The sequence below is a fragment of the Schizophyllum commune genome, assembly GCF_000143185.2.
Source record: "Schizophyllum commune H4-8 unplaced genomic scaffold SCHCOscaffold_11, whole genome shotgun sequence".
NCBI classification, from domain to species: domain Eukaryota; kingdom Fungi; phylum Basidiomycota; class Agaricomycetes; order Agaricales; family Schizophyllaceae; genus Schizophyllum; species Schizophyllum commune.
Window position 1 is genome coordinate 1,710,400 of NW_026089548.1, and position 23,009 is coordinate 1,733,408.

The window sequence follows — 23,009 nt, forward strand, 5'->3', positions numbered from 1 at the left end:
ACCGCGCACAGAATCTTGTCACTTGTACAGGAAAGAGGATTGTGCTCCCCAATGGACATCCATTCTGGCAACAGAACATTCAACGAACAATGGAGCCGGCGGGCAATTGTGTTTGCATCCGGTGGCGGTGCTTGACAATTGATTCCGCAACAGTGATCGGCGGATTACCACGGACCTCCAACGATTTGAGACTTGCAGTGGGTGTTTCCCGGCACTGTAGTATCCATTGAGCCTTAGGATTTATGGGAGCACCCGCTGGCGCAAGGCTGGCTGGATTAGGAGCGCTTGATCGTGTTCTTGTAGAGCTCCACGTGGTTGCCGACTCGACTTGCCGCTGACAAAGCGGACGCCTGTCGATTTAGGAATTCGAGATTTCGGTGTGCGCAGACCTGAACTCTTACCTCTTCCGACAACAATGACTGGCATCATATAAAGGACATGATACCCTGAATCGTCTTGATTTCTCCCACCTCCTCACTTTTGTGTCGCTCGTGTAACTTCTATCTCTCCTGCCGCCCATTCACGCCACAAGACCCAACATGAGCACTACGAGTAACGCCGGTTCGCGCCCGTCAAGCGCGACGCCCACGCAGTCTACGGGGCCTCACGGGCGGCCCTCGGACGTTATAATCACAGACTGCCCGATCCTGGTGTGGATGATGTCCTTGAATCGCGAATACACGCTCGAGGTGCGTGTGCCACGAACACCAGTTGACGCGCAACTCATCTCCTCTGTCCCCAGGAATACAACTCCTGCTACGAAGTCGTCAAGGAGTGTCTCCCCCACGTGAAGCGCATCAAGAACGATCCCGAGAACCCAGATACCTTTCGTGCGTCCCCTGTACCCATTAGGCGCCCATCGTGCTGACCGCCTCTCTAGGTCAAATAATGACTGTGCTTCTCCCTCTCCTCATGATGCGGCACCGGCGCATACCGCGCGCGCGCTGGCGCGACAACCAGACAGCGAACGGGAAACATTGGATTGAGCAGGCGCCGGACAACATGCCCCCGGAAAAGTTCCTCACGTCGATGATCGGGTACCATCTGGAGTACTGCAACTCGATATGCGGCATGGCGATGACACAGGGGCAGCAGCGGCGCGTCATCAACATCGGCCTCGGTATCCGCCAGATCCACGTCGAGCCGCGTAATATCACGGTGGCGACGTACGTGGAGGCGATGAACCACCTGGTGCGTGGACCCCCCTTCGTTTGTGGCGACAACAAACTGACGACGTTCTCTAGCTCACTCCCCTCGAGGTCGACCTCATCACCAAGCACGGACAAGCAGACGATGTAACGTTGCGCCGACTTTGCATTGTCCTCTCCTGTAAAGACGCGTACATCAAGGCGATCGGGCAGCCCGTGGGCTTCGACTACCGCCGGCTGGAGTTCAATATCCCCGAGGAGAAGGCGACGGGCGATGGGCATCCACTCACCGGCTGGGAGTTCCGCATCTTCAAGGCGCAGCTCGGCGTCTCGCGTCGCGGGCAGATCGTGCAGGAGGACTACCAATGCGTCTGTGCGTTCTTCCGCGGCATGGCGGACTCCAAGTTTGTGTGGTACGAGAGCCGGCAGGAGCTCGAGAGCTGGGTGCAGTTCATCAATATCGACCAGATGGTGAAGGTCGTGCAGAAGCTCACTGCATAAGTGCGCGAAGTATAATCAAGACTATTTATGCTATGCCTGGTTGCTGTGCTTTCTCAAGTTGTGTATCTGTATGTATCGTTTTGCTCACTGGATCCGTCTGTAATATACAGTGCTAGATCAAGGACTATACCCTTCACGTTCTACTGGCAGTCCCGAAGTGTATTGTTCCCCCGCAAGAACAAAAGAGATCAAAGGATCACCCCAGACTGGAAGGCTTTGTTCACCCTGATTGGGAAGTTTTCCGACGCCTTTATTCAAGCCTGAACATCCTGCCTCTTGCTCTCATCTGCCCAAGATATCCGGCGGCTCATACGACCGGGAACCATTTTTTTAACATTCGAGCCTTCATTGTATGTATGACCGCTCGCACAGAAGTACCAGACATTTTCGTTTCGCGCGTAAAGGGTTTGAGGCACGCCTCGACACCAATGGCAGTGACGGCAGCGGCTATGTGCTATATGTCTCAATTCCAGAAGAGGTGTTGCAGAAGTCAGGCGAAAGCTTGGGCGGGCCCTTGACATACACATAAGACACGATGCACGATGCAGGCATGCAACGGACCATCAAACGCCTTTGTTCGTGAACGACTATTTGCATAGTCAAAGACGCTTTCCCGAATGTATAAAGGTGCGGTCAGGTTCTCGGAAGTGCACAGCAGAACACCCCTCGCAACATCAGCGAAAACATCACGACCAATCCAGTCTCATAGCAATCAGCCACTTCAAGGATAATGAGTCTCCCAGTGCGTCTTTCGAAAGTCATTGCCACCTCTTGGTCTTCTGACTTTCCTCTGCCCATCTCGGCAGGGCTTCAACATTGGCGTAGATGCGTGCTTGCCACCCCTTCCCGGCTGCGTCGCAGATTCTGATAGCGGGTGGCACTGTGGTTGGAATGTCGACGAGGCGTGGATCGACTTCTCCCTCGCAGCGCGCGGCTCCAAGACCGTCTGCGCCCCCACCCTACGCGCGCGCCTGGAGACTCTGGCCAGCTACCTCAGCACCTACGTTGGCTACGAGGTGCGCGGCGTCTTCGTTGCGGATGGCCGCAAGGCGCGCGGGCAACCCTTCATGGCGGTGTGCAGCACGATCCCGGCTGAGAGCTTCTTGAAGCGCCCGACCAGGGACCAGCTGGAGGAGTTGGGTCGCGTGTTTTGTTGCGTTGACTTCGACGAGAAGATGCGTTGGGCGCAGGGCATGGATATGCCCAAGGCGGAAGAGGAAGAGGGTGTCATGGTCGAGCCCTTGACGCCGCGGTCCTCATCCGAGTCTGAGAACGGCGAGAGGGGGCCTGGAGTCAAGCGATGGTCCAGTCTAAGGCGCAAGTTTGCGATGAGCAGGATGAGCTCGAGCGACGAGACGAGCTCTTGAAATGACGACAAAATGGACCTATCTCGTTTCAACGATCCAGATGACAATCTTCTACTTACGACCTTCATGGTTTTGTTCGGCACTGTATGATTCAATCCGAAGATGTGTCCTCGACGTAAATGATCACTCTTCATTGAGCCACTTGTCTACCTCCTCAGGTATGCAATGCATCTTGTTCGTCCAGACGTGGTCCGCCCACTCCACAACGACCTGCTTCAGATTGCCGCGCCGGTTCTTCCCCGACAAAATGCCCGTCCACATTCCGTAGAACGGTCCCCGCTCACTGCTTCCTGTCAGCGTGAGGACACCAGCGACCGGGCCTTCGGGGTAGGGGTTGCCTTCCCAGCCCTCTCCCTGAACGAGCGCCTCGAGCGCGCGAAAGTAGCCACCCGTCATGAAGACGCCGATGCATGGTGCCAGCTCGACGGGGTACGAGATCAAGATGTACCTCGGAGGGCGGAAGCGTGCCAGGTTCTGGGGTGGACGAACTGCGGCAGCGAAGGTGGCACCAGCGGAGTAACCCTGCGATAATGGTCCAGATGAGCCTTGCGCACAGCGGGAACCACGGTAGACAACATACGCAGATGAACATCTCTGCGTCGTCCACATCAGGATGGTCAGCCATGAAAGCGTCGATGGATTCATTCAGAAGGCGCTGCGCTCGGAGTGAGTAGCAGTCGTCCTAGATGGCGTATCTGCGTACCGTATAGTCGTTAACTGCTGCCTCGCCCATCCAAACACCGAAGTCGCTCCACTCATTGCCGCCGCCACTGTTCCCGGTGCCCCGAGCGTTCCACGTCACCACACGCATGCTTCGGCGCTCGACGAGATAGCGGGCGAGGGTGCGGACAACGGGGTCGTCGTACGTCCCGCCCAGTCGCCCGTGGGCGATGAGTGCGAGCCCGCGCGGAGCATTGTCGGGTGGGTTTTAGATGCGCGTCTCGAGGTAGACGGCGTCTTTGGAAGGTCCTTGGCCCATCTTCGCGGTCAGGTGTGAGCAGATAGGTTATCGCAGGCGTTGATAAAAGGAAAAAAGCCTGCAAGGTTGGTAAGCGCCGAGTAGGGTTCATTTGAGCAAAATACGGCATACTAGGACGCATGTTATGGCTGAGCTTCTGAAAGTCTACAAGGTGTCAGGGAGCCTTGGTCCCCTGGATGTTTAGGCGCCCATGAAGAGTTCTTCGCAAGCCGAAGGCATTCCTGGGGATGGTATCCCATTCAGCCGCGTAGTAGCACTTACGCACGCACGGTACCGACTGACGTGACGATCCGGTCCGTCAGACATTCCGCCAAGGATGCGCCGACGAAAGCGAGTAGACGAAGCGCCACCGGTGGGGTGACGGTGAAATGATTTGTGAGTCACATGGACTCACATGCCAGACTGATTTCAGCCTGCTGGAGAACTGCGAAGTCGGCGTCGAGATCTAAAGCTCCCAAACCGTAAGCCACACGCAATGATGACAACTCACGATATATTCGTGGGTACAACAAGTCGTATTTTGGGTTTGGAAGCGCAAACCTTCGCATAGTTATGTACAACAAGGAAGGGGTTGGGATGAGCGGTACGTAAATCGGAGACAGATGAGTATGTTGGTGAGTGGAAGACGTGGCGGAAGTGGTATACAAGAATAGGCAGCGGGTACAGCGCGGATAGAGGAGCAGGTCCCGGCATCTTTAAGAAATAAAAAGGTCGTCAAAGGGTGGGAAGGGCGAGGAAGCAGAAAGTGAATGGCAGGAAGCGTCATCGAAGGACGGGAGGGCAGCCAGAAGAGTGATGCAGGGGTCATCAGTCGGTGTATGAAGAAGTCGTATATGCAGTGAGAATGGGAACGAGAAGATGCCGAGAGGACGGGACGTATCGTTCGAGAGAGCAGGGTACACGGATACAGCGATGACGAGGGCGACAGCGGATGGATAACACGGCGACGAGGGGCGAGGGAACGACACCTGCGGGAAACCATGTCCGACACATCGCGCTCCGTCAACGGGAGTACATGTGATAATTTCTACATGGAAGGCATACAACATGTGAGAGTGAGTATAGCACAGTGGAAAAGAAGCGGGAGGGCATAAGCATAAGCATAACGGAAGGTGGCGGCAGCGACGGCGGCGCTCAGTACCCATGCATGGAGTTGTCGTAGCTGTTGTCGTGCGAGTAGTCCGGCCAGAGCATGGGCGGATGCACCTGCTGGCCCATCTGCGACTGGTCGTCCGGAATCGCCATAGGCGGGTGAATGTACGTCGAGAACAGATCATCCTCGTGCTGCGGCAGCATCGGCGGGTGGAGGAAATCCATCGGGTTCTCCGTCTGCCCGCCACCCTGGTGGTGGTACTCGTTCTGCTGCGGGAGCATGGGCGGGTGCCAGTATGCGTTGCTGTTCTGGTTGCGCATGATTGGCGCCGTATTCCAGTTGTAGGAGGGGAACGAGTTGAAGGGGAACACGTCGGAGGATATCGAGTTGCGCTGCGAGTGGCCCCCGTTCGCGACGCCGTTCCCGCCGTTCGTCCCGTACCCGTCGTTGTACGAGTTGTAGGAGACCGCGGACGAGGGCGGCTCGCTCGCAGAGTCGACGCTCATCCGCCGGCGCTTGCTCGTGCGCGGGCTCGTGTTCAAGTCGTAGTCGGAGACATCCGCGGACGTGAACGGCAGCGGGTTCTCGCTCGGGTACTGCAGCGTCATCTGGTCGGGGTGGTACGGGCCCGGGAAGGACGACTGGAACGTGTTCTGGTACGCGTCCTGGCCCTGCCCGTTGTTATCCTGCCCGAGCGCGTTCATCAGCTCCGACGAGTTCCCGCCGTTCGTGTTCACGGGCTGCGCGTACGCCTGCTGTTGCTGCTCGTCCTGCTGCTGTGGCACGTACTCGTACGCGCCCGTCGTCGAGTCCGGCGCGAGCACCGGCGACTGCTCGCGCGACGGGCTCGCACGGCGGCTCACGCCCGGGCTCGCCGAGGGCGTCTCGCCGAAGCCTCCCCCAGCACGCCCAGCCGCGGCGGCGCGCGCGGCCTCGTGCCGCGAGCGCTTGCGGATGATGTCCGACTTCATCGAGATCGGCCGGGAGGTGCCGTGCAATTTGTAGTACAGACCGCACCTGTGGGTGGAGCGCGCGGGTGAGCGAAGTGCGCGCGGGCGGGAGATGAAAGGTCATGCGTACGCGTTGCACACCGTCTTCCCCTCGTCGTCCTTGCGCCAGAGCGGCGTCGCGGTTGTATGGCAGTTGTAGCATTGCGCTGGCGGCGGGTGAGATCCGGGATTAGCGCGAGGCAAGGTGGCGATGTTACCCATAACGTCGGCGACCTCCTGGCGAGGCTGGTTGTTGTTCCGACTCCCATCGTTGCTGTTGCGCATGCTCTTGGGGCGGGGGCGCTTGTGCTGCGATAGGCGTTAGGTGTAGCTCAAGACGTACGGGAGGTACTACTCACCAGCTTGCAGTACAATCCACAAGCATTGCAGTTGAGCTCATCGTTGAGCCCGCGACGCCAAAGAGGCGTGTGGGTGGCGCCGCAGTTCGAGCACTCGGCCTTCACGCCGCCGGGAGCGGTGTTGTTGTTCGCGCTGCGCAAGGACGCGGCGGACATGTTCGTGACGGTAGCGGAGGGGCCCGGCGCGCGCGAGCCCGAGCCGGACTTGGTGTTCACGTTCAGCATCGGCCGCGCGATGGGCGTGCTCGCGCGGTCGGTCACGAACATCGAGTTCACCTTCGACGGTGCGACCGTCTGCGGCACGGGCTCGGGCTGCGGCGGCGGAAGAAGACCGGGTGGGGCATGGCGGAGCGAGTTGCTCAGGCCAGGATCGGAGTCCTCGTCAGACTCGCTCGAGCTGTCCGAGTCGCTGGTATGGCTCGCCGATGAGGACGAGGTCGCGGAGGCGTTCGAGGAGGCGGGCGACGTCGACTTGTTGCCATTCGTGGTGTACATCGCCGTCTGCTGGGCTTGCGGCTGCTGCTGCACGTCGGACATCCGGATGTCCTGGTGCGCCTGCGCGCCGCTGTCGCTGTAGCGCTTCCAGTCGCCAGGACTGTCAGCGGCGTCGACGGTGTTGAGAAGGTCATCGAGGGGGAGCTCAATGGTGGGCCGGGGAATGCTGAACGTGTCGTTGTATTGGGGAGCGACGCCCTCGCCGTAAGTCATCCGGTTCGTCACGGAAGGCGTGGAGTGGAGGAGTGCGGAGGGGCCAAAGTCGTTCGAGAACATGGAGGGGAAGTGAAAGGCTGTCGTCTGCTGGGAGGAGTAGTCGTACGAGGCTTGCGGGCTGGACCGGGCGGGCTGCGGCTGCGACTGGTGCGACTGCTGTTGCGCCTGGTGCGCGGGCTTGTGGTCCTCCTCCACGACCATGTCATCGACGTGGGTGCGCGGGGCACGCGGGCGCTTCGCGAACTCGGACGAAGGCTTGAAGTCGGGCTTGGGGACGGGCGCGTTCGACGCGGGCGACGGCTGCTCGACGGAAAACGTGAATTGCATCCGCTTGATCGTGCCCGGCTGGGCGTTCTGAGACGCCTCGCGGTTGCGCTCCTTCTCGACGGCCTTCTGGCGGATGAAGTCCGAGGACGGGTTGCGGCGGAAGTCGGGCGCCTCGAGCTCCTCGATGGACCTGACGGCGGGGAAGGCGGCGTCGGCGTCAGGGCGCAGGGTTCGACGGCGGGAGATGGAATACGCACCTGCCCTTCTCGCGGTCGAGCTTGTCGCCCATGTGCTTGCTGAGCTTCTTGAAGTCGCGCTTCGACTTGGCGTTGTCGGTGTCCACCATCAAGTTCTGGAGGTGCCATAGGCGCCAGCTGAGGTTCTCAAGCCGCTGGCCCTGCTCAAGGAAGCTGGCGACCTTGGTGCAGACCTGGGCGACGGTGAGCAAGCTGACGTTCCCCCGCGTGCTGCGCGCACCTTCCAGGTCTTGGTCAGGTTCTCGGGGTCATTGAGGTTGCTGAAAGCGACGAAGGACTTGTTACCCTGCATGGCTGGTGTGAGGGCGGCAGGAGGGCGCGGGGGGTCAGGGCGCGCACCTTGAACTTGAGATTGATGATGTTGGGCATTTAACAGACTCAGCGCGCGGCGTGCTGGGCAGACAGAAGGGGGGAGCTCGAGCGATAATAAGGAAGCCGTGCTGGTTAAGGACAAGCTGCGAATTATCAGCCGCACCAATTACAATTGACCTCCACTTCTCCCAGTTTGGCAGGCGCTTCCCGACACGCTGCAACGTCCATTGCAAATGCCCAAACAATCTCCGGTCCCTGAGCGACGAGAATGAACCAGTTTTTATTCCCCTCTACAACTTCTAGTCTACGTCAGGTCTACTATCCTTCCCACAGCGCCAGACGACGCGCGTAACAGAAGTGCCCCGACGCTCACCCTCCTCCCTTGAAAGCAATCCCCTGCCACCCGCCTCCCATCATTCAGAAAATGTCCGAGCGCCCCCTGCCGCACCGGCATCGGCAACGCACGCCTTTGGGGTGCCTGCCAGAGGCCGCCCCCCGCAGCGAGTGCAGCGTGCTCCACGGCCATCGCGGACACCGCGCCCCGTCTTCTGATTATACACACAGCCCGGCCCCGGCCCCCGGCCCCCGCGGAAGCCCCCACTAGCGCCCGCTGCACGAATGGATCAGTGGCGGCCCACGACAGCTCGACGCACCTCCTTTACCCGACCCACCCCCTCCACGCACGTCCGCCGGCCAAAAGAATGCGGCGCATGTGACTCGCCTAGCGCGTCTTCGTGCGAGTCGCTCTGTATCTTCATGCGATTCTCTATATCTTCGTGCGGAACGGTGACCCGTAGTGCATCTTCGCCCAGGTCAGAGAAGTGTGGCGCACCTTCGTGACCCCGGCGCCCTTTCTTCGCAACCCCAGCGCTCCCTGTTCATGACACCGGCGCCCTCCTTCGGATGATGTCGCACGGCCCCGAATCCTACCCTCGATTCCTCCCATCGCATCTCTTGACCATACTTTCCCTCCTGTTCTCCCACTCTCTCCACAGCACGTTGTCGTATCCTGCGAAAACTACACTCGGAGGTTATGCTGACCACAAATCATCTATAGCGGTCGACGAGCTTCTCGTGCGCGGTCAAGGAACTTCTCATTCGCGGTCAACATGTTCACCCGAAGGACAAAGGAAAGCATCAGCATTCTTGTACATAAGCGAGAGAAAATTGACGACGTACCTGCGACGTACGCGCGAAGAGCATCAACGGCGCCCGCGACCTGCCCTCTCTTTACGTGCGATGTTGATTTCGCGTGCGAGCGCACGGCTCGACGCTGACGCGCGGTTGGTGTTGCATGCGATGATGCGCCACACAAAGGGCGCGCATGCGAGGTCAAGTACGTCTTCACGTCGCCCTCGAGTGTCTTCTGAATATCCTCGGGTGTCCTGACGGTGCATGGCCTCCCGCGTTAGCCGCTGCAACAATGGAAAGGCGTGCGAGGGCTCGGTACGTCTTCATATGCCGAGGCTACGCGTCTTCATGACCGATATTGGGTCTCGCCCGCCTTGATGCGCCATGGTTGATCTTGCAATGTAAATAATGCGTCAGCGAGGCCGCCAGCATGCGAGATCCGCACTCAACGACATACGATGTACGCACCTCATACGTCTACCGACGCAGGGAATAGATTCCTAGTCGGCGCCTGCCGGTCGCGGCCCTATGATATGAAGGTAATGATGGCTTTCCTCGCGTCGATACTCTCGTCATTTTCAGCATAATGATAACGAGGCCTGCAACCAGTCGAAACATCCCCTGCGAAGAGCGAGCGACGCCACATAGGTGATTGGCGAAAAGGTATATGTGAAGGACTCACCTCGCGTCGCCCTTCGCGAAGATAACGCCGCGTCAGCACGCAGACTAACCGCCGGTGAAGACACAGCTGGTTTAGCGTTCGTGATCCACGGTGTAGTCGCTCATGATCCACGGCGCAGTCGTCCGGGGCGCAGTCGTTCACAAGCCACGATGTAGTTAGTACCCATGACGCAGGCGACCACGAAGACACATCGCATTGCCCTCAGTATACCCGAGGACACAGCGATCGCCCGTCCTCGCGCACATAACCGGCCTCTAGTAGCGCGCAGTTGTCGGATGTCGCGGGCATAGCCAGGTCCTAGCGCGCACAGGCAGGACCTCGCGCCCTCGCATTCTACAAATCGGTGGCGCCGGCGTTTGGCGCAGGTAGGCGGCTTGCGAGCAGAGCGTTGATGAGCTTGCGTACGAGCTGCGGTTGGGTGGTCACCGGGCAGGTCATCGGCACTGACATCCGTTGGCTATGAGAGGCTGGGTCAGGACATCAGCGTAGGTCTTGACGTCTGCGACATGCTGACCTCGACGTCTATGCTTACCCGCCAGGTCATCGGGGCTGCACTAGTATACCAGCGGGCGGCCTGACATCCACGAGTAGGGTCGCAGTGATGTCTATGAGCAGCTGGTCAGTTCCTCGACGAGAAGCGGGGCTCTATGACAGACTGACCTCGATGACTGCAAGAAGACGATCGTCCTCGCACAGCTCGACGCGGATGACCGTCAATCTCTTCCCACAGTGCGTCAGAAAGAAGTAGACGAAGTCGTTCTAAAGAACGGCCGAGCCTGACGAAAGCACGTACAGAATCAGGACGAAGAAGCAAGGGGGCTCAAGGTACTGACGAAGGCGACTTGAAGAGACACGCGAAGAGGACCCATAGGTACACACGAAGGCGCCCCAGGCCCGCATTCATGCTGCCGCCCGCAGGTTCGTGCTGAAGAGACGTATACATCAATCAGCCCGAAGTCGCACAACCACCTCACCGAGAACTCACGAGATACCCATGAAGAACTCACGAAGTCCATCCGGTGGCTGAGTTCGACTTCGCGTCTAGCGGGCCCAAGTTCGCGCCCTGCGTGCGCAATTCGTGATTGGACAAAGAAATGAGACGGAGTGAATTGGCGCTGTACCGCGTGATGGGCCTACCCCACCGTCCGCGCTTTCTATCCCAGAAACTGCGCTACCTGTCCCAGCGTCAGCGCTCGCCATTGCATCTCGTGACCGTTCCAATTACTCACAGGTGCTGAGGATGGGCCGGAAGAACCGGACGGTGGGGCGAAGGCGTTCATCTTGGATGATAGGTTGGGAAAACATAGCTGTCTATCGGAGGACGCATGTTCGTCTGGACACCGGGCTGTGGTGCACATCCTACACGATGGAAGACTTCCGACCGATGCTGTTCATCTAGCCAGCTATGTTCTGCCACAAAGTCAGCCACGCCCACCGTGTAAACACGAAGCGGTACGAACCGTCGGCCTGTGCCGCGCCTTCCCGTCTCGACCTGGCCAATGTTGCCTCGCGTCGACCAAGCTAGTGCAGCAGGCTCGCGCCGACCATGCTAATGCGGCCTCGCGCCGAACCTTCATGCGATCTATCTCGCGCGCCGCCGGCTTCGAGCGATCTATCTTGCGCGCTGGTCTCAACCAAGCACGATCTCACACGCCGGCGTCGGACGATCTCCCGCCACCTATCATCACCTTGTCAATCCCCAGACCCAGGCAAACAGTTGGGGACGTACCTCCCAAATTCCGCCCTCCTCACCCCACCTCCTATACCATGCCCTAAACCCTACCTGACCCAGAGATGCGGCTGCCTGGTCCGAGGAGCACGAGTCCTGCTCCGGCAGATGTGAGTTGCATTTTGACAGACATGAGGCCTGCTCCGATAAACATGAGCCCTCCTCCGATACTAGACAACGAGTTCCATTCCGGTAGACACGAGTACTCTTGTCCATGTCGCAGCCGCTGTTCCGTGAACACGATGCACAGAACCCCACGTCCGATGGGCGCACCTCCAAGTCCGATGGCCCCCCTGGGCGGCAACGAGGCATCAAAAGCGTCACCCAAGACGGTCAAATGGCCGGCAGACGCCGAATCGTTGTTCTGGAAAAGGGCATTCGCTTTTATCGATGGCGGCTTCCTAACATCGGCGCATAAGACTAGTAAACATCAGCGCAATGAAGAAGGGCAAGATATGGTAGACCCCACCCGGTCGTGGAGGTTGTAGGAATGCACCGGCCACCGGGGAGTGTGTCGGCCGCTGTGGAAGTTATGAGAGGCGGGACACTAGGCGGTGGGGAGGGAAGAACCTTCGGTCTCTGGGAGGGCAGCAAGGTACTGGGGGGAGAGCACCGGCCTGCGGAAGACGCTATGGCCCATCGCGGATCCCTGCGGCGTGTTTTAGAAGGTCGTCTTCGCGTTCATTTACCGCAGAACTCACGCTGGATAGCGCCATGGAACTCATTGACACGATGGATAACGCCACCGCACTCGTCGAGCTGCAGGAGTATCAATGAGTAGCTGTGTCAGTCGCCCACACAGGGCGCAACATTAGCGCGGTCAGATGCCTGCCTTCTATCGCTCGCCGCGGTCGGACCAAGCGCGCGCACGTATCGCCCAGCGCGTTCGTATCGCCTAAGCGCCCCGGGGACGTCATCCGTACGCGTGAACGTGCATCACGCAGGTAGGCAGCGATAACGTCCGGAGACTATGGAGTGAGCCACGCAGCTGCAACGTTGCAGAGACAAGACAATGGCGCCGAACATAGTATGGCGAGCCCGCTCCCGAGCAGCCGCCAGCCGTCGCCGCCTCCGAGCGCGCCTCATGTTGTCGGCGCCGTCACCGCGTTTGAAGCCCGAGGGTCGTCGGCAACTTTTAGCCTTCAAAGTTCGCGCGCGCCGCGCTCGGGATAGAGCTGGCATTTTGGGGCGCGCCTTCAGTGCATAGGGTCACAATCTCGATTACGGTCGCGGCTTCGTTGATTACACGCGCCTCACCTTCGCCTCGAGGAGAGTGACTCTGAGGGACCATCGGAAGCGCACCTCGAGGCCTCGAAAGCGCAACCGTGTCAATAAAGGGAGCCGGAGTGGCGGTACATGTCGCGACCGCCGACAAGTGAGTGGGAGTCGCCGGCACCTGAGTGAGAGAGTCGCCACAGGCCAACAAGAAGCGAATTGCGCGGAGTTGGAAAGCGCGTAGATCGATAGATAACAGCTGGAGAGATGCGGGTCGTGAGTGTTGAACCTGAGGGGCATGAGTCTAGACCGCGGGATACACCTATAGGCAAGCGGAGCGCACCTTTCCGCTGAGGAGAAGACCTTCGACAAAAATTCATGTTGCCTGGCGGATGTTGGAGAGAGCGCGCATGTTCAGTGTAAAGATACCCTCGGCCAATGATATCCGCCTGGAGGTTAGGCGCGGTCTTCCGCTCCGTTCGTGTGCATCCGCGCGGTCCCGCCGAGTCCGAATTTTCACGACTCGACAGAAAGCATGACTTCCACAAAATAAGCTTTCGCAGTGGCACTGAAACGAGGAATGAGTATTTGCGCACGCCGCATATATGTGGCCAACGTACTCGCACCCACGTTGATGGGTATTCCTAATAGATAGACTCTAACCTGCAGAGTAGCAAGGAACGCAGAGGACTTGTTCTCGGAAACCCGCGCGAGCTGGATGGGCGCCTAAGGCAGCGCGGTTTGACACCGACCTTGACGTCCTGGTCACAGCGTCGCCGTGTAAGCTGATAGAGGGAATGCTGGTACTGGCGACACAGTGCGTATCGCCGACTGCGTCTGGAAATTGTCATGTTATACATCAGGCGAGTAGGACGCGCACCGTATAAAGACTCGCTGGGAGCCCTTGAGTCCCGTGCTGCGAACACAATGGCGGCCATGTCGTCGCCACTCTCATCACCCCTCGGCGTCGCGTGTCGACTGACGATAGCTTGCATCATGCAATCTCACTGTCCTTGTCTAAGCAATCTACGCTCCGCTCGAGCTTACCGCACGACAGTCGAACAGCTCGTCGTCGAGCGCAATGTCCGCGATGGACAGCAATAAATCACTCCGAAGTCAAGAGGAGAATAACATTGCAGGTCACAGCATACATGAAGGGAAACGAGGGAACATGGTGGTCAAGAGGCAAGATGTGCACGGCGGATGGGAAACGTGTTATCGTCCCCGCATCCATCAATCCGATTCTCCCACGGGTCATGTGACAAGCTCCGGCCCGCCTCCATTCTCAACATGACATCATGGGCGCTAAAGGCTCCTCTCGCCCCCTTACCAAGGCGTCATCAAGCCGCAGCTGGTGGTATAAGAGTCAGGTAGAAAGCGCAGCAGATGCTCCTTACTTTCCCTGACCCATCAACTCGACGCCTCAACCAACATCTCACGAGCCGTAATGCCCGACCACACATCGAAGAACCAGAAAGAGCAGTCCTTTAACATCCTCCCGCACCCTGCTGTAAGCAACCTCGAGCTCCATAGGTTCGATCAGAGTGCAGAAACGCTGGTTTTTTATGCAGAAGACAAATGACCCTGCGGACCTCAACCCGCCCCAGCCGGGTGGTGGCTTGAGGAGCGGCGGAGCGACGCATGCCTTCCACGCTCGCGACCCTCACATCCCTGCCCCTCATATTCGCGACAACATGCCTGAGCCCAAGGTCTGTCACTACCTTGGTTTGACGTTAGAGTCAGGTTTTGCTGACGCCGTTTGCAGAGCCGCGAGGAGCTTCACGCACGCCAGGCCGAGCTGAACCGCAAGTAGACAGCCCGACCCTTTCGTCAAGGGACAGCTGTCCCCTGCTATGTATTCCTAGGCTATACTGCGTTAATTGTATCATGAACCGGTTCTATCATTATGAGAATCTTATGCAGCTACGATTCGGGAAAGAGAACGAGATTGAGTGATCTCGGGCGCGAAGTTGCGGTGGTCGGCATTTGCCGGTCAAAGTTCCCACCCTGTGCGGCTGTTCGGAGCTCGCACCTTGCTCATCGACGGACCATCTGAGGCTGAAGGCGACTCCTCAGAACCGTCCTTGACTGTCGGAAACGATCTATTCAATTGCAACATTCTTTTTTTCGTAGCTGTTATGGTAACCCATCCTCGCCGACTCGACTGTACGCTGCGGCACCTTCGCCTCTCTTCACAAGCTGCTAAAGCCTACATTCACTCCCTCTCCTGTTTGTTAGCCTTCGGTGCCTACCTATGCGTCGCTCTTAACTTCGTGCTCTAGACGTCTTGGGCTGGATAGGCCTCTTACTCCCGGACGAGCCGACAACCCTCTTTCCGTCGCTAGTCCGCTTTGTACGCATCTCTTGCGCGGCCTGAACAAGCTTTCCGCGGCATTCGAAAGCTTCACGCGACGGCGGAACGCGCAAGCTCCCGGCGGCGCAGGCGAGCTTGCGCTGGCACCAGCAAGTAAATATGGACAGGCGACGACCGAATTTGATCAGGATACGACCAGCGTAGTGTCAAACCCGCTGCGTGTTTCGTCACATCCAACAATACCGATGGTCGCATGCACGGCTACTAAGGGTTGTATGAACGGTCTTTCGTACGTCCTTGTTACGCTTTAGGCAACCGCCGGCACGTTGCAACCCCAGCTGTCGCGCTGGATGCCTGTCTGCACCTCTGGACAACAATGCCTGCGCTTCTGAACAATAACGACGATGGCATCGAGGGGGGACATCACATCCTTGAGGAAGGGCACCGCAACCTCGAGGGAGCACATCCCTTTCTCGAGCGCTCACATCCGATGGTCGTGGTTGTGCACGTCGTCCTTATCCCCGCCTCTCCGGTACCGGCTCTCTACTCAGATGCTAGCTCCAACCGCCTTTCCCTCCCTCCTCGGAGTAGCACCAGATGAGACGGCTCGTACCCTGTGTTTGACTCGGTAGTCCAACTTACACAACACGCTTAGCGCCTGTTCTGCCCGAGCCCTAGTGCCAGCCCCGGTATCTTAGCTTAAGCTACCTCCTAGCACGCGCTCTCTCCCCCAAAGCCTCTTCCGCGACGGCAAATATACGCTTCCTCGTCCCCTGTTCCTGGCCCACCTCTCGTTGGGTCGCTCTCCTGGTCGCGTTGGGCCGCTCTCACGACCGCGCTGGGCTGCTTTCATGGCCGCATCTATTCCGACCGCGGTAGTACGGCGCCCCCGCCCGGCATGGCTCACGTACCCTCTCGTGGTCTGGTTCACGTACCCTCGTGCGGTATAGCTCACGTACTCGCGCAGTATATAGGGCGCACGAACATGCCCTCTATCTCTTCATCAGCCTACCCAGCCACCCATCGCCTACTCCACCACCCCTCGCGATACCCGGGAGCTTCTGCGCCTGTACATCACCTTTACACTCGCTGCGCCCCTCAACATCCGCCTAAGAATAATAACTTCACTCGCGATGCCTTCCTACCTGTCGCTCCTTGCCACTCTCGCCGCCGCCGGTGCGGCCCATGCGTATAATGGTGCCGGTCAGTGGCATTCTGTCCTCCTTTCTGTTCCTCGTCTTCCTCCGTCCTTCGCTCGCGAAGACCTTCTGATCACTGTCGTCTTCATCATCGCGTACTCACCATCGCCTCTATCATTCGCGTACTTGCCGTTGGCCTAATAGCGACCTGGTATTACACCGAGACCGGCAACGCCGGAGCGTGCGGCGCGTACAGCAAGAACAGCGACCCCGTCGTCGCGCTCCCCTACAGCGTGTGGAACAACGGCGCGCATTGCTGGCAGCATATCGGCATCTGGTGTACGTCGTCTCGTCGCCCTCGTCAGGGTGTTGCTCACCCCCTCACGCAGACGGCAACAAATGGGTCGACGCGACTGTCGTCGACCTCTGCCCGAGCTGCGAGGGATACCACATCGATCTCTCCCCAGGCGCGTTCACGCAACTCGCCAGCCAGGACACCGGCCTCATCCAGGTGTACTGGAACTGGGAGTAAGCTCTGACGAGGGTCGGGCACAAACATCGCAGCCGAGAGGTTTGGAACAAGCATCAGGACCAGAAGTAGGCCTCGGGACCGGGAGCAGCGAGGAGCTGGCCTGAGGAGTCCGCTCGAACCGGGCGTCTTTAGCGGGAATTAGTTTCTCACATATACCCTTATCTTTATTCTGTTTTCTTCTTCGGTGTTTCGCGCTATGGGTGGATTGGTCGGGCCTGTGGATACTCACCGATGTTGCTGTACATACTGGGCGCTCATGTTGTATCAGTATCTCCCTAGCTCCGTGGAATAATGAAGGTTGATTTTCCTCGGGAGATTCCGTCTGAATCACGTGCACTTGCTGATCCTTGCTTGCCGCCATCATGATCTCCTGCGGGTCCCCCTGGTCTGCCCGCCAGGAGAGGGTGGTCCCGTACTCGCGTATCGACATTCACTTGAGCCCAACAATCCTTATCAGTCTCAGGGTAAACAGAATGCATATCCTGAGGAAGGTTCGTCGTATCGGCTGATACGCTGGCCAATGAACGCAGCGGCTGTATACTCGTCTCCATTGACATGAGGCACCGCCTGCGCTTCTGAACGTTCTATCACAGCGATGCGAGCGTTCTATCGCAGACGATGACTGCATCCCCTATTCCATCGTTAGGACAAAGTCATATCGGCCAGAGGCATTTATCTTTGAGGTCATGAGCCATGCTCGGCTCCGGCGTCTGCGCTCTTTCGTTATCGGCACCTTCCTCCCTCTCTGCTGCTTCCTCCTCTCGCTGCTTGTCTACCCCGACCTTTGTGAATATCTACTCGGCGCGCGACTATGAGCCTGCGCAAAGGGAGTGATGTGGACGAGAAGGATGTGGGGGTTGTCGTTCGGCCAGTGGACGATCTCAAGAAGCTAGGATACGAGCAGGAATTGGCGAGAGTAAGTTCATCGTTGGCGCCCAGAAGGTCAATTTCACCTCACAGGGATGTTAGTCAAGAGGTCTTCCTCACATACTGTTCAGTACGTATGTCCAGCCCTGCGATGAGGGTCTCTTTGCTGATGTCTGCTCTTAGTGACGCTCGGTAAGCCAGCGCAGAGGTACTCGTCATTGCGTACGTCCTCACAAACCTCATAACAGCGATTATGGCAGTCCGTACGTCGGAGCAGCAACCATCCCTCATTTTGCCGCTGACGATATCTCAGCCTACGGTCTCGCCGCACCCCTCGCGACCTCTCTCGTCGCCGGAGGACCCGCGTCCATGTTCTGGGGGTGCGTCTACCTATGATCCCCCGCTCCGCGACAGCAATCTCATTCCAGCCTCCACCTCGTCTCAACCCGCCGCGGCGCAAACCTCATCTCGACTCAATGCTCGCGTTAACCCATCCCAATCTCACCCACCCTCGCTAGCCTCCTACTCGTCTCTTTCCTCTCCCTCTCCATCGCGCTCTCCCTGGGTGAGATCGCGTCCAAGTACCCCACCTCCGCCGGCGCGTACTACTGGGTCTACCGCCTAGCGCCTCCGCGGCACAGGCTTGTGCTGTCATATATCACCGGGTGGCTGATAGTAGCCGGGGACTGGATGGTTAGCCTGAGCGTGACCTTTGTACGTATCCATCGACGGTTCGCTGTGCCTTCATGGCTCTGCGAAGTCTAGTCGACGATGACGAGCTGAATCGATGATAGGGCACAGCGCAACTCCTCGTCGCCGGCATCACCATATATCATCCTGAGTGGGAGGCGACGGCGTGGCAAACTTGTGCGCTCGTTTGTGCTTCATATTTTCAGTTCACTGATCATGTCGTACAGACCTGATCTTCCTTGGAGTCCTCCTGCTAACGAGCGTATTCTGCATATTCTTCAACCGCTATCTGCCCATGCTCGACGTGTGTTTTGCTCTCCTGTATGTGTTCGTTCTCATTGACCCTCAGGCAGATCCTCTCAGCGTATTGGATCGCTATCGGTCTCGTTGGTGTGTAGGCTCTACGTGATCCGACTTATTCATTGTCACTGACATCGTTGCATCAGTAATGCTGGTCTGCCTACCAGTCGAAGCAAAAGCAGGACGCCACTCGGCTGAGTTCGCCTTCACGCACTTCGACACATCATTCTCCGGCTGGCCGGCCGGGTGGACGTTCTTCATTGGGCTGTTTCCAGTGAGCTTATCGGATTTCTCCTTTTTGAGCCTGAACTTAAACTTGTCCAGGCAGGGTATACCTTCTCCGCGATCGGCATGAGTATGTCGAATGCATCTATATCCATGGAGCCGTACTCAACGCCACACCTAGCCACAGCGATGGCAGAAGAAGTGCACAACGCGTCCATAAATCTACCGCGCGCGATTGTTTGGTCGGTCCCCATTGGCTGCCTGATGGGCATCGCCTTCATCCTGCCTATCAACTTCACGCTCCCGGATATTGGTACGCTGTTGGAGGGTGAGTATCGTATTCAGATCTTACGCGAGCATGCAAATGATTTAAATCCACCAGTACCATCCGGACAACCGATCGCAGTCATGTACACGATGATCATGGGCTCTCAGGGTGGTGGATTCGGGATGGTGCGTTGTCCGTTCTATCTTACCTTAACCCCCTGAGCTGACGCTTCTTACAGTGGTTCATCAGTCAGTGAATTTTGCCTGAAGGCGGCAGACCACTGACCCTCCTCTCACTAGTCTTCGGCGTCGGCGTCTTCTGCTCAATCTCCATAAACTGTGCCGCCTCTCGTGCCACCTGGTCCTTCGCGCGCGACAAAGCGCTCCCCTTCCACGCTACCTTCGCCAAAATCGACACCCGCTCCTCCGACACTTCTCGCGACAGTTCCGAAGATACCATCCCCCTCAACGCCTTCTTGCTCTGCGTCGCCGTGCAGGCGGTGCTCGGGCTCATCTACCTCGGCTCGAGCGCCGCGTTCAACGCGTTCGTAGGCGTGGAGGTGATGTGTCTGGGCGCGAGCTATGCGATACCCGTGATTGTGCTTCTGGCAGGTGGAAGAAGGGGCGTGAAGGACGCTCCGTACGCCTTGGGGCGGTGTGGATGGGCGGTGAACGTGACGGCGGTGCTGTGGGTCGCGCTGGAGATGGTGCTGTTCTCGATGCCGGCGGCGCTGCCGGTGGATAAATCGACGATGAGTGGGTGGAGTCTTTCGTGCATAAAGGCTGATTTACTGAGCTTGTGCTGACAGACTATGCGTCCGTCGTGTTCGTGGGCTTCGCGGTGATCAGTGGAGTGTGGTATATGATAAGTGAATGCAGACGTGGCAAGTACCGAGACGCATCTGACCCAACGTTGACAGACGGGCGTTTCCACTATAACGGCCCTCCAGGAGGCAATGATTGTGACGAAGATAGCTTAGAGATCCCGAAGCCCACTTGACCAGCTTGTTGTATCGAAAACACCGGTGCATAGATCAAGCCGGTGGTGCTCGTGTCTGAATTGATAGAACTGTAGCAGAATGGCATATCATTTCAACCATTGCGAGCTGTGGCGCAGATATCCTTCTTGAGTAAGAGAAACCGGAAAGAACAAGAGAAACACGCGAGAGAAAGAGACAATTTAACACAGGGATACGTATAGCTTCTAAGTGGGTATAAGCAAATCACAGTGAGTAAGATGGCAAGGGTATATATAGTAGGATACAGCGAGAAATGGGAGAAAGTCACGAACGTGAGGAGAGGAGATATGAGAAAACACTGCAACACGATAGCGGAAGGCTGGTACATGTCGCGCACGTCGTTCACGATGCTCTTGAACAGATCCAGATACAGGCAAATGGGAAAGAAGAAAGGCGACGAAAAGAAAAGAGGAATAAAGAACAGGAAGAATCAACCAATTACAGCGCCCGGCCCTTGCCTTTGCCAACGTAAGTCACTTCCTCCTCGACCTCTTTCTCGATAGCCGTATCGACCTCCTCGTGCTCTACCTCGTTGGCAGTCGCAACGCGGATCTCAGGTAGTCTGCTCGTAGATGCTTCGGGCAGCCTGCTCGTGGAGGCGACCGGCTGCTCAAGCCGCGGCCGCCACTGCTCCCACAAACGCTCCGCCTCCCTTTCCTCCTCCCCCTCCAACTTCACCCACCCAAACTGCACCAGCTGCTCGTGCCGCCGCAGCGGCTGCCGCGTATATGGCACGTACTCGCCATACAGCACGGCCTCCTCCGTCTCGTCCACGGGCCGGTGCTTCGCGAACGTCAGGTGCCCCCTCACGAACGCCTTGTAATTCGCGTGCTTCTGCCGCTGGTGCGCGGAGAACAGCGCCATGACGTTCCAGTCGGGGATCCAGTCGTGCAGGCGGCGCTCGTGCCAGCGGTAGTGCGAGCCGCGCGGGCTGCGCGCGCGCGTGTTCGTGGGGTCGATGAGCCAGTCGGGCCCGGGCTGGGAGGGCAGCCGCGGCGTGGGGATGAGGATGTTGCGGCGGGATGGCGGTAAGGGCGCCGGAGAAAGGATGGGAGGCTGCGAGGGTGGGGCGGAAGGCTCGGTGCTTTCGGATGGGGCGACCTGCTGAGCCGGCGGCAAGAACGTGGCGCGCTGCCGCCGCAGGGCGTGGTCGCGCGTGCGCTGCCCGAGCGGCGCGTACCCGTACTCCTCGGCATTGGGGAAGGGAAGAGTAGGCTCGTAGGTTTGTTCGGGGATAGTCTCTGGGATCGGATCATTGAAGGGCTGAGGGAAGCGGATGGGCAGGCCCTCGGGTGTGTGGGTAGGGTGAGCGGGGGCGTACTTGCCACGAGGGACGGGCGGTGGCGTGGTGTATGGGTGTTTGGGCCGGGACGCTGTGCGGTCCGGTCCCCAGGCCTCGGGCGGAGGGATGGATGTGAGCCTGCGCCGGGGTGTTTTGGGCCTGGAGGTTGATGCGGTGGGATGTGAGGTAGGGTTTTGCGCTGGCTGCGGGGTGTGGTCCTGCGCCGGCGTGGAGCTGGGCGTCGAGCTTGTGCCCTCCCCGTTGTCTCTAGTCTCTGAACAACAGGATCAGCGGACGCCCAGAAGTACCAGCGGGGAAGGACGGACCAGGCGCGCGCTGGTCGAGGCAGGCAGTAGGGGTTGTGATACTTTGAGTGTTCTGGGTGGTCTTCGTGCGCTTGGCCGCGGTGCCCTTCCTCGTCGCGGAGGGCTTCTTAGTCGTGGTAGCTTTCTTCGTCGTGGTTGTCTTCTTCGTTCCAGCAGCCTTGCTCATCTGTTTGCCAGCGGTGTTCCGCTTCTTTGGACACTCTTTCTCCTCATCCTCCTCATCCTCCTCGGAAGCACGCTTGCGCTTGTTGCATGCACTGTCCTTTCCCTCCTTCTGCCCACCCTCCTTCCCCGTCCTACGCTTTCTGGGACGCTCCTCTTCATCCTCCTCCTTCTCCGCCTCATCAGCAGTGCCGCGCTTGCGCTTCTTCGGTGCATCGTCCTTCTTGGGTACATCGTCCTTCTTGGACGCGTCGTCTTTCTTCGTTGTCTTATCGCTGCCCTTAACTTTCTTAGCGGGCTTCTCCTGTTCCTGCTCTGCCTCCCCATTCCCCGCACCGCACTTGCGCTTCGAGCCGGCGTTGGCGGGCGCGGCCCGGGATGCCGGGCCGGTAGCGCGAGCACGTGGCCGCGGCGCCGCGCTTGTGGCATTCACAGCAGGTGTTGGGGCAGGCGCAGGCGCGCGAGACGCGACGCGGCGGCTGCAGCGGCGGCCAGCGTCGTTTATGAATGAGCCGGCGACGTTGGCAGTGGAAGCAGGAACTGTAGCGGGCATGGTGGGGGTTGTGCCAATGGTAGTGGGGGGATAGGTGTAAGGGGTGTTGGGGGAGTAGAGTGTGGTGGGGGCCTGAAGGCAACCTCTAGGTTGTGGTGCTGGTGGTAGTGGTGAGTTCGAGGGTGGTCACCGCTGGGGTCAATGCCACAACGATCGTGATCGTGGCAACGGTTCTGAATGCGAGGGTGAGTATTGGGACGCAGATCTGAGTGCGATAGTGGGCTCACTGTTCGCGGGTACTGGGGAAGCCGCTGTCGTTGGGGTGCGGGTGCTCGTAGCTGTTCGCGGTAGTGGTCGCGGTACCAGTAGTAGCTGATCACGGTGAGAGTAGATCGCGGTCGGGGTAGCTGGCAGCGCTGTCAGTACACCGCGGTAGTGGTGGTATCTGGTCAAGTCCCTGTGGTAAACGCTCACAATGGTTGGTTCTTAAGTACTGTACCGCCGTCGACGCTTTGTCGGCAGAGTGACGTGTGACTGATAGGCGCCGAGTGGGGAACAATAGGACGCGGTGTTCCTGGCCTGAGAAGTGTGGCGCGTGAGTCCTTGCAGGGAAGTGTGGCGCAAAACAATGTGGCAAGGCGGTACTTACCTTT

At 58.5% G+C, this 23,009-nt stretch overlaps 9 protein-coding genes across 9 annotated transcripts; 6 read left to right on the plus strand and 3 right to left on the minus strand.

The window, feature by feature from the left end:
* Positions 1-382: 382 nt before the first annotated feature.
* SCHCODRAFT_02639592 (uncharacterized protein) lies at positions 383-1,865 on the plus strand. Its single transcript, XM_003028153.2, has 4 exons — positions 383-689; positions 743-830; positions 881-1,191; positions 1,245-1,865. The coding sequence occupies exons 1-4, from the start codon at positions 540-542 to the stop codon at positions 1,647-1,649; spliced, it is 954 nt and encodes a 317-aa protein (XP_003028199.1). The 5' UTR covers positions 383-539; the 3' UTR covers positions 1,650-1,865.
* A 514-nt stretch (positions 1,866-2,379) lies between these two features.
* On the plus strand, positions 2,380-3,016 carry SCHCODRAFT_01204999 (uncharacterized protein; the record flags this gene model as incomplete). Its single annotated transcript, XM_003028154.2, has 2 exons — positions 2,380-2,391; positions 2,456-3,016. 2 exons carry the CDS (start codon positions 2,380-2,382, stop codon positions 3,014-3,016), a joined length of 573 nt encoding a protein of 190 aa, XP_003028200.1.
* A 22-nt stretch (positions 3,017-3,038) lies between these two features.
* Positions 3,039-4,327, minus strand: SCHCODRAFT_02639595 (uncharacterized protein). The gene is made up of 4 exons (XM_003028442.3): positions 4,107-4,327; positions 3,720-4,053; positions 3,597-3,671; positions 3,039-3,538 (listed from the first exon to the last, which is right to left on the minus strand). Exons 2-4 carry the CDS (start codon positions 3,825-3,827, stop codon positions 3,140-3,142), a joined length of 582 nt encoding a protein of 193 aa, XP_003028488.1. The 5' UTR covers positions 3,828-4,053; positions 4,107-4,327; the 3' UTR covers positions 3,039-3,139.
* A 34-nt stretch (positions 4,328-4,361) lies between these two features.
* Positions 4,362-8,120, minus strand: SCHCODRAFT_02639599 (uncharacterized protein). The gene is made up of 7 exons (XM_003028443.2): positions 8,011-8,120; positions 7,892-7,957; positions 7,672-7,844; positions 6,437-7,604; positions 6,296-6,386; positions 6,169-6,244; positions 4,362-6,105 (listed from the first exon to the last, which is right to left on the minus strand). The coding sequence occupies exons 1-7, from the start codon at positions 8,038-8,040 to the stop codon at positions 5,130-5,132; spliced, it is 2,580 nt and encodes an 859-aa protein (XP_003028489.2). The 5' UTR covers positions 8,041-8,120; the 3' UTR covers positions 4,362-5,129.
* A 617-nt stretch (positions 8,121-8,737) lies between these two features.
* Positions 8,738-9,521, plus strand: SCHCODRAFT_02078958 (uncharacterized protein). The gene is made up of 2 exons (XM_050341707.1): positions 8,738-9,108; positions 9,163-9,521. The coding sequence occupies exons 1-2, from the start codon at positions 8,887-8,889 to the stop codon at positions 9,370-9,372; spliced, it is 432 nt and encodes a 143-aa protein (XP_050198318.1). The 5' UTR covers positions 8,738-8,886; the 3' UTR covers positions 9,373-9,521.
* Positions 9,522-14,174: 4,653 nt separating this feature from the next.
* SCHCODRAFT_02639616 (uncharacterized protein) lies at positions 14,175-14,675 on the plus strand. The gene is made up of 3 exons (XM_003028155.2): positions 14,175-14,250; positions 14,312-14,449; positions 14,506-14,675. Exons 1-3 carry the CDS (start codon positions 14,188-14,190, stop codon positions 14,551-14,553), a joined length of 249 nt encoding a protein of 82 aa, XP_003028201.1. The 5' UTR covers positions 14,175-14,187; the 3' UTR covers positions 14,554-14,675.
* Positions 14,676-15,911: 1,236 nt separating this feature from the next.
* Positions 15,912-17,040, plus strand: SCHCODRAFT_02752351 (uncharacterized protein). Its single transcript, XM_003028156.2, has 3 exons — positions 15,912-16,257; positions 16,398-16,532; positions 16,583-17,040. Exons 1-3 carry the CDS (start codon positions 16,188-16,190, stop codon positions 16,723-16,725), a joined length of 348 nt encoding a protein of 115 aa, XP_003028202.2. The 5' UTR covers positions 15,912-16,187; the 3' UTR covers positions 16,726-17,040.
* Positions 17,041-17,450: 410 nt separating this feature from the next.
* Positions 17,451-20,173, plus strand: SCHCODRAFT_01133978 (amino acid transporter). The gene is made up of 17 exons (XM_003028157.3): positions 17,451-17,641; positions 17,695-17,722; positions 17,776-17,784; positions 17,841-17,855; positions 17,906-17,972; positions 18,111-18,306; positions 18,387-18,459; positions 18,510-18,586; positions 18,636-18,672; positions 18,729-18,856; positions 18,907-18,937; positions 18,989-19,135; positions 19,190-19,260; positions 19,314-19,323; positions 19,375-19,830; positions 19,884-19,943; positions 19,995-20,173. The coding sequence occupies exons 1-17, from the start codon at positions 17,537-17,539 to the stop codon at positions 20,072-20,074; spliced, it is 1,590 nt and encodes a 529-aa protein (XP_003028203.1). The 5' UTR covers positions 17,451-17,536; the 3' UTR covers positions 20,075-20,173.
* Positions 20,174-20,176: 3 nt separating this feature from the next.
* Positions 20,177-22,765, minus strand: SCHCODRAFT_02680909 (uncharacterized protein). Its single transcript, XM_003028444.2, has 3 exons — positions 22,644-22,765; positions 21,702-22,589; positions 20,177-21,649 (listed from the first exon to the last, which is right to left on the minus strand). The coding sequence occupies exons 2-3, from the start codon at positions 22,414-22,416 to the stop codon at positions 20,532-20,534; spliced, it is 1,833 nt and encodes a 610-aa protein (XP_003028490.1). The 5' UTR covers positions 22,417-22,589; positions 22,644-22,765; the 3' UTR covers positions 20,177-20,531.
* Between the last annotated feature and the right edge of the window lie 244 nt (positions 22,766-23,009).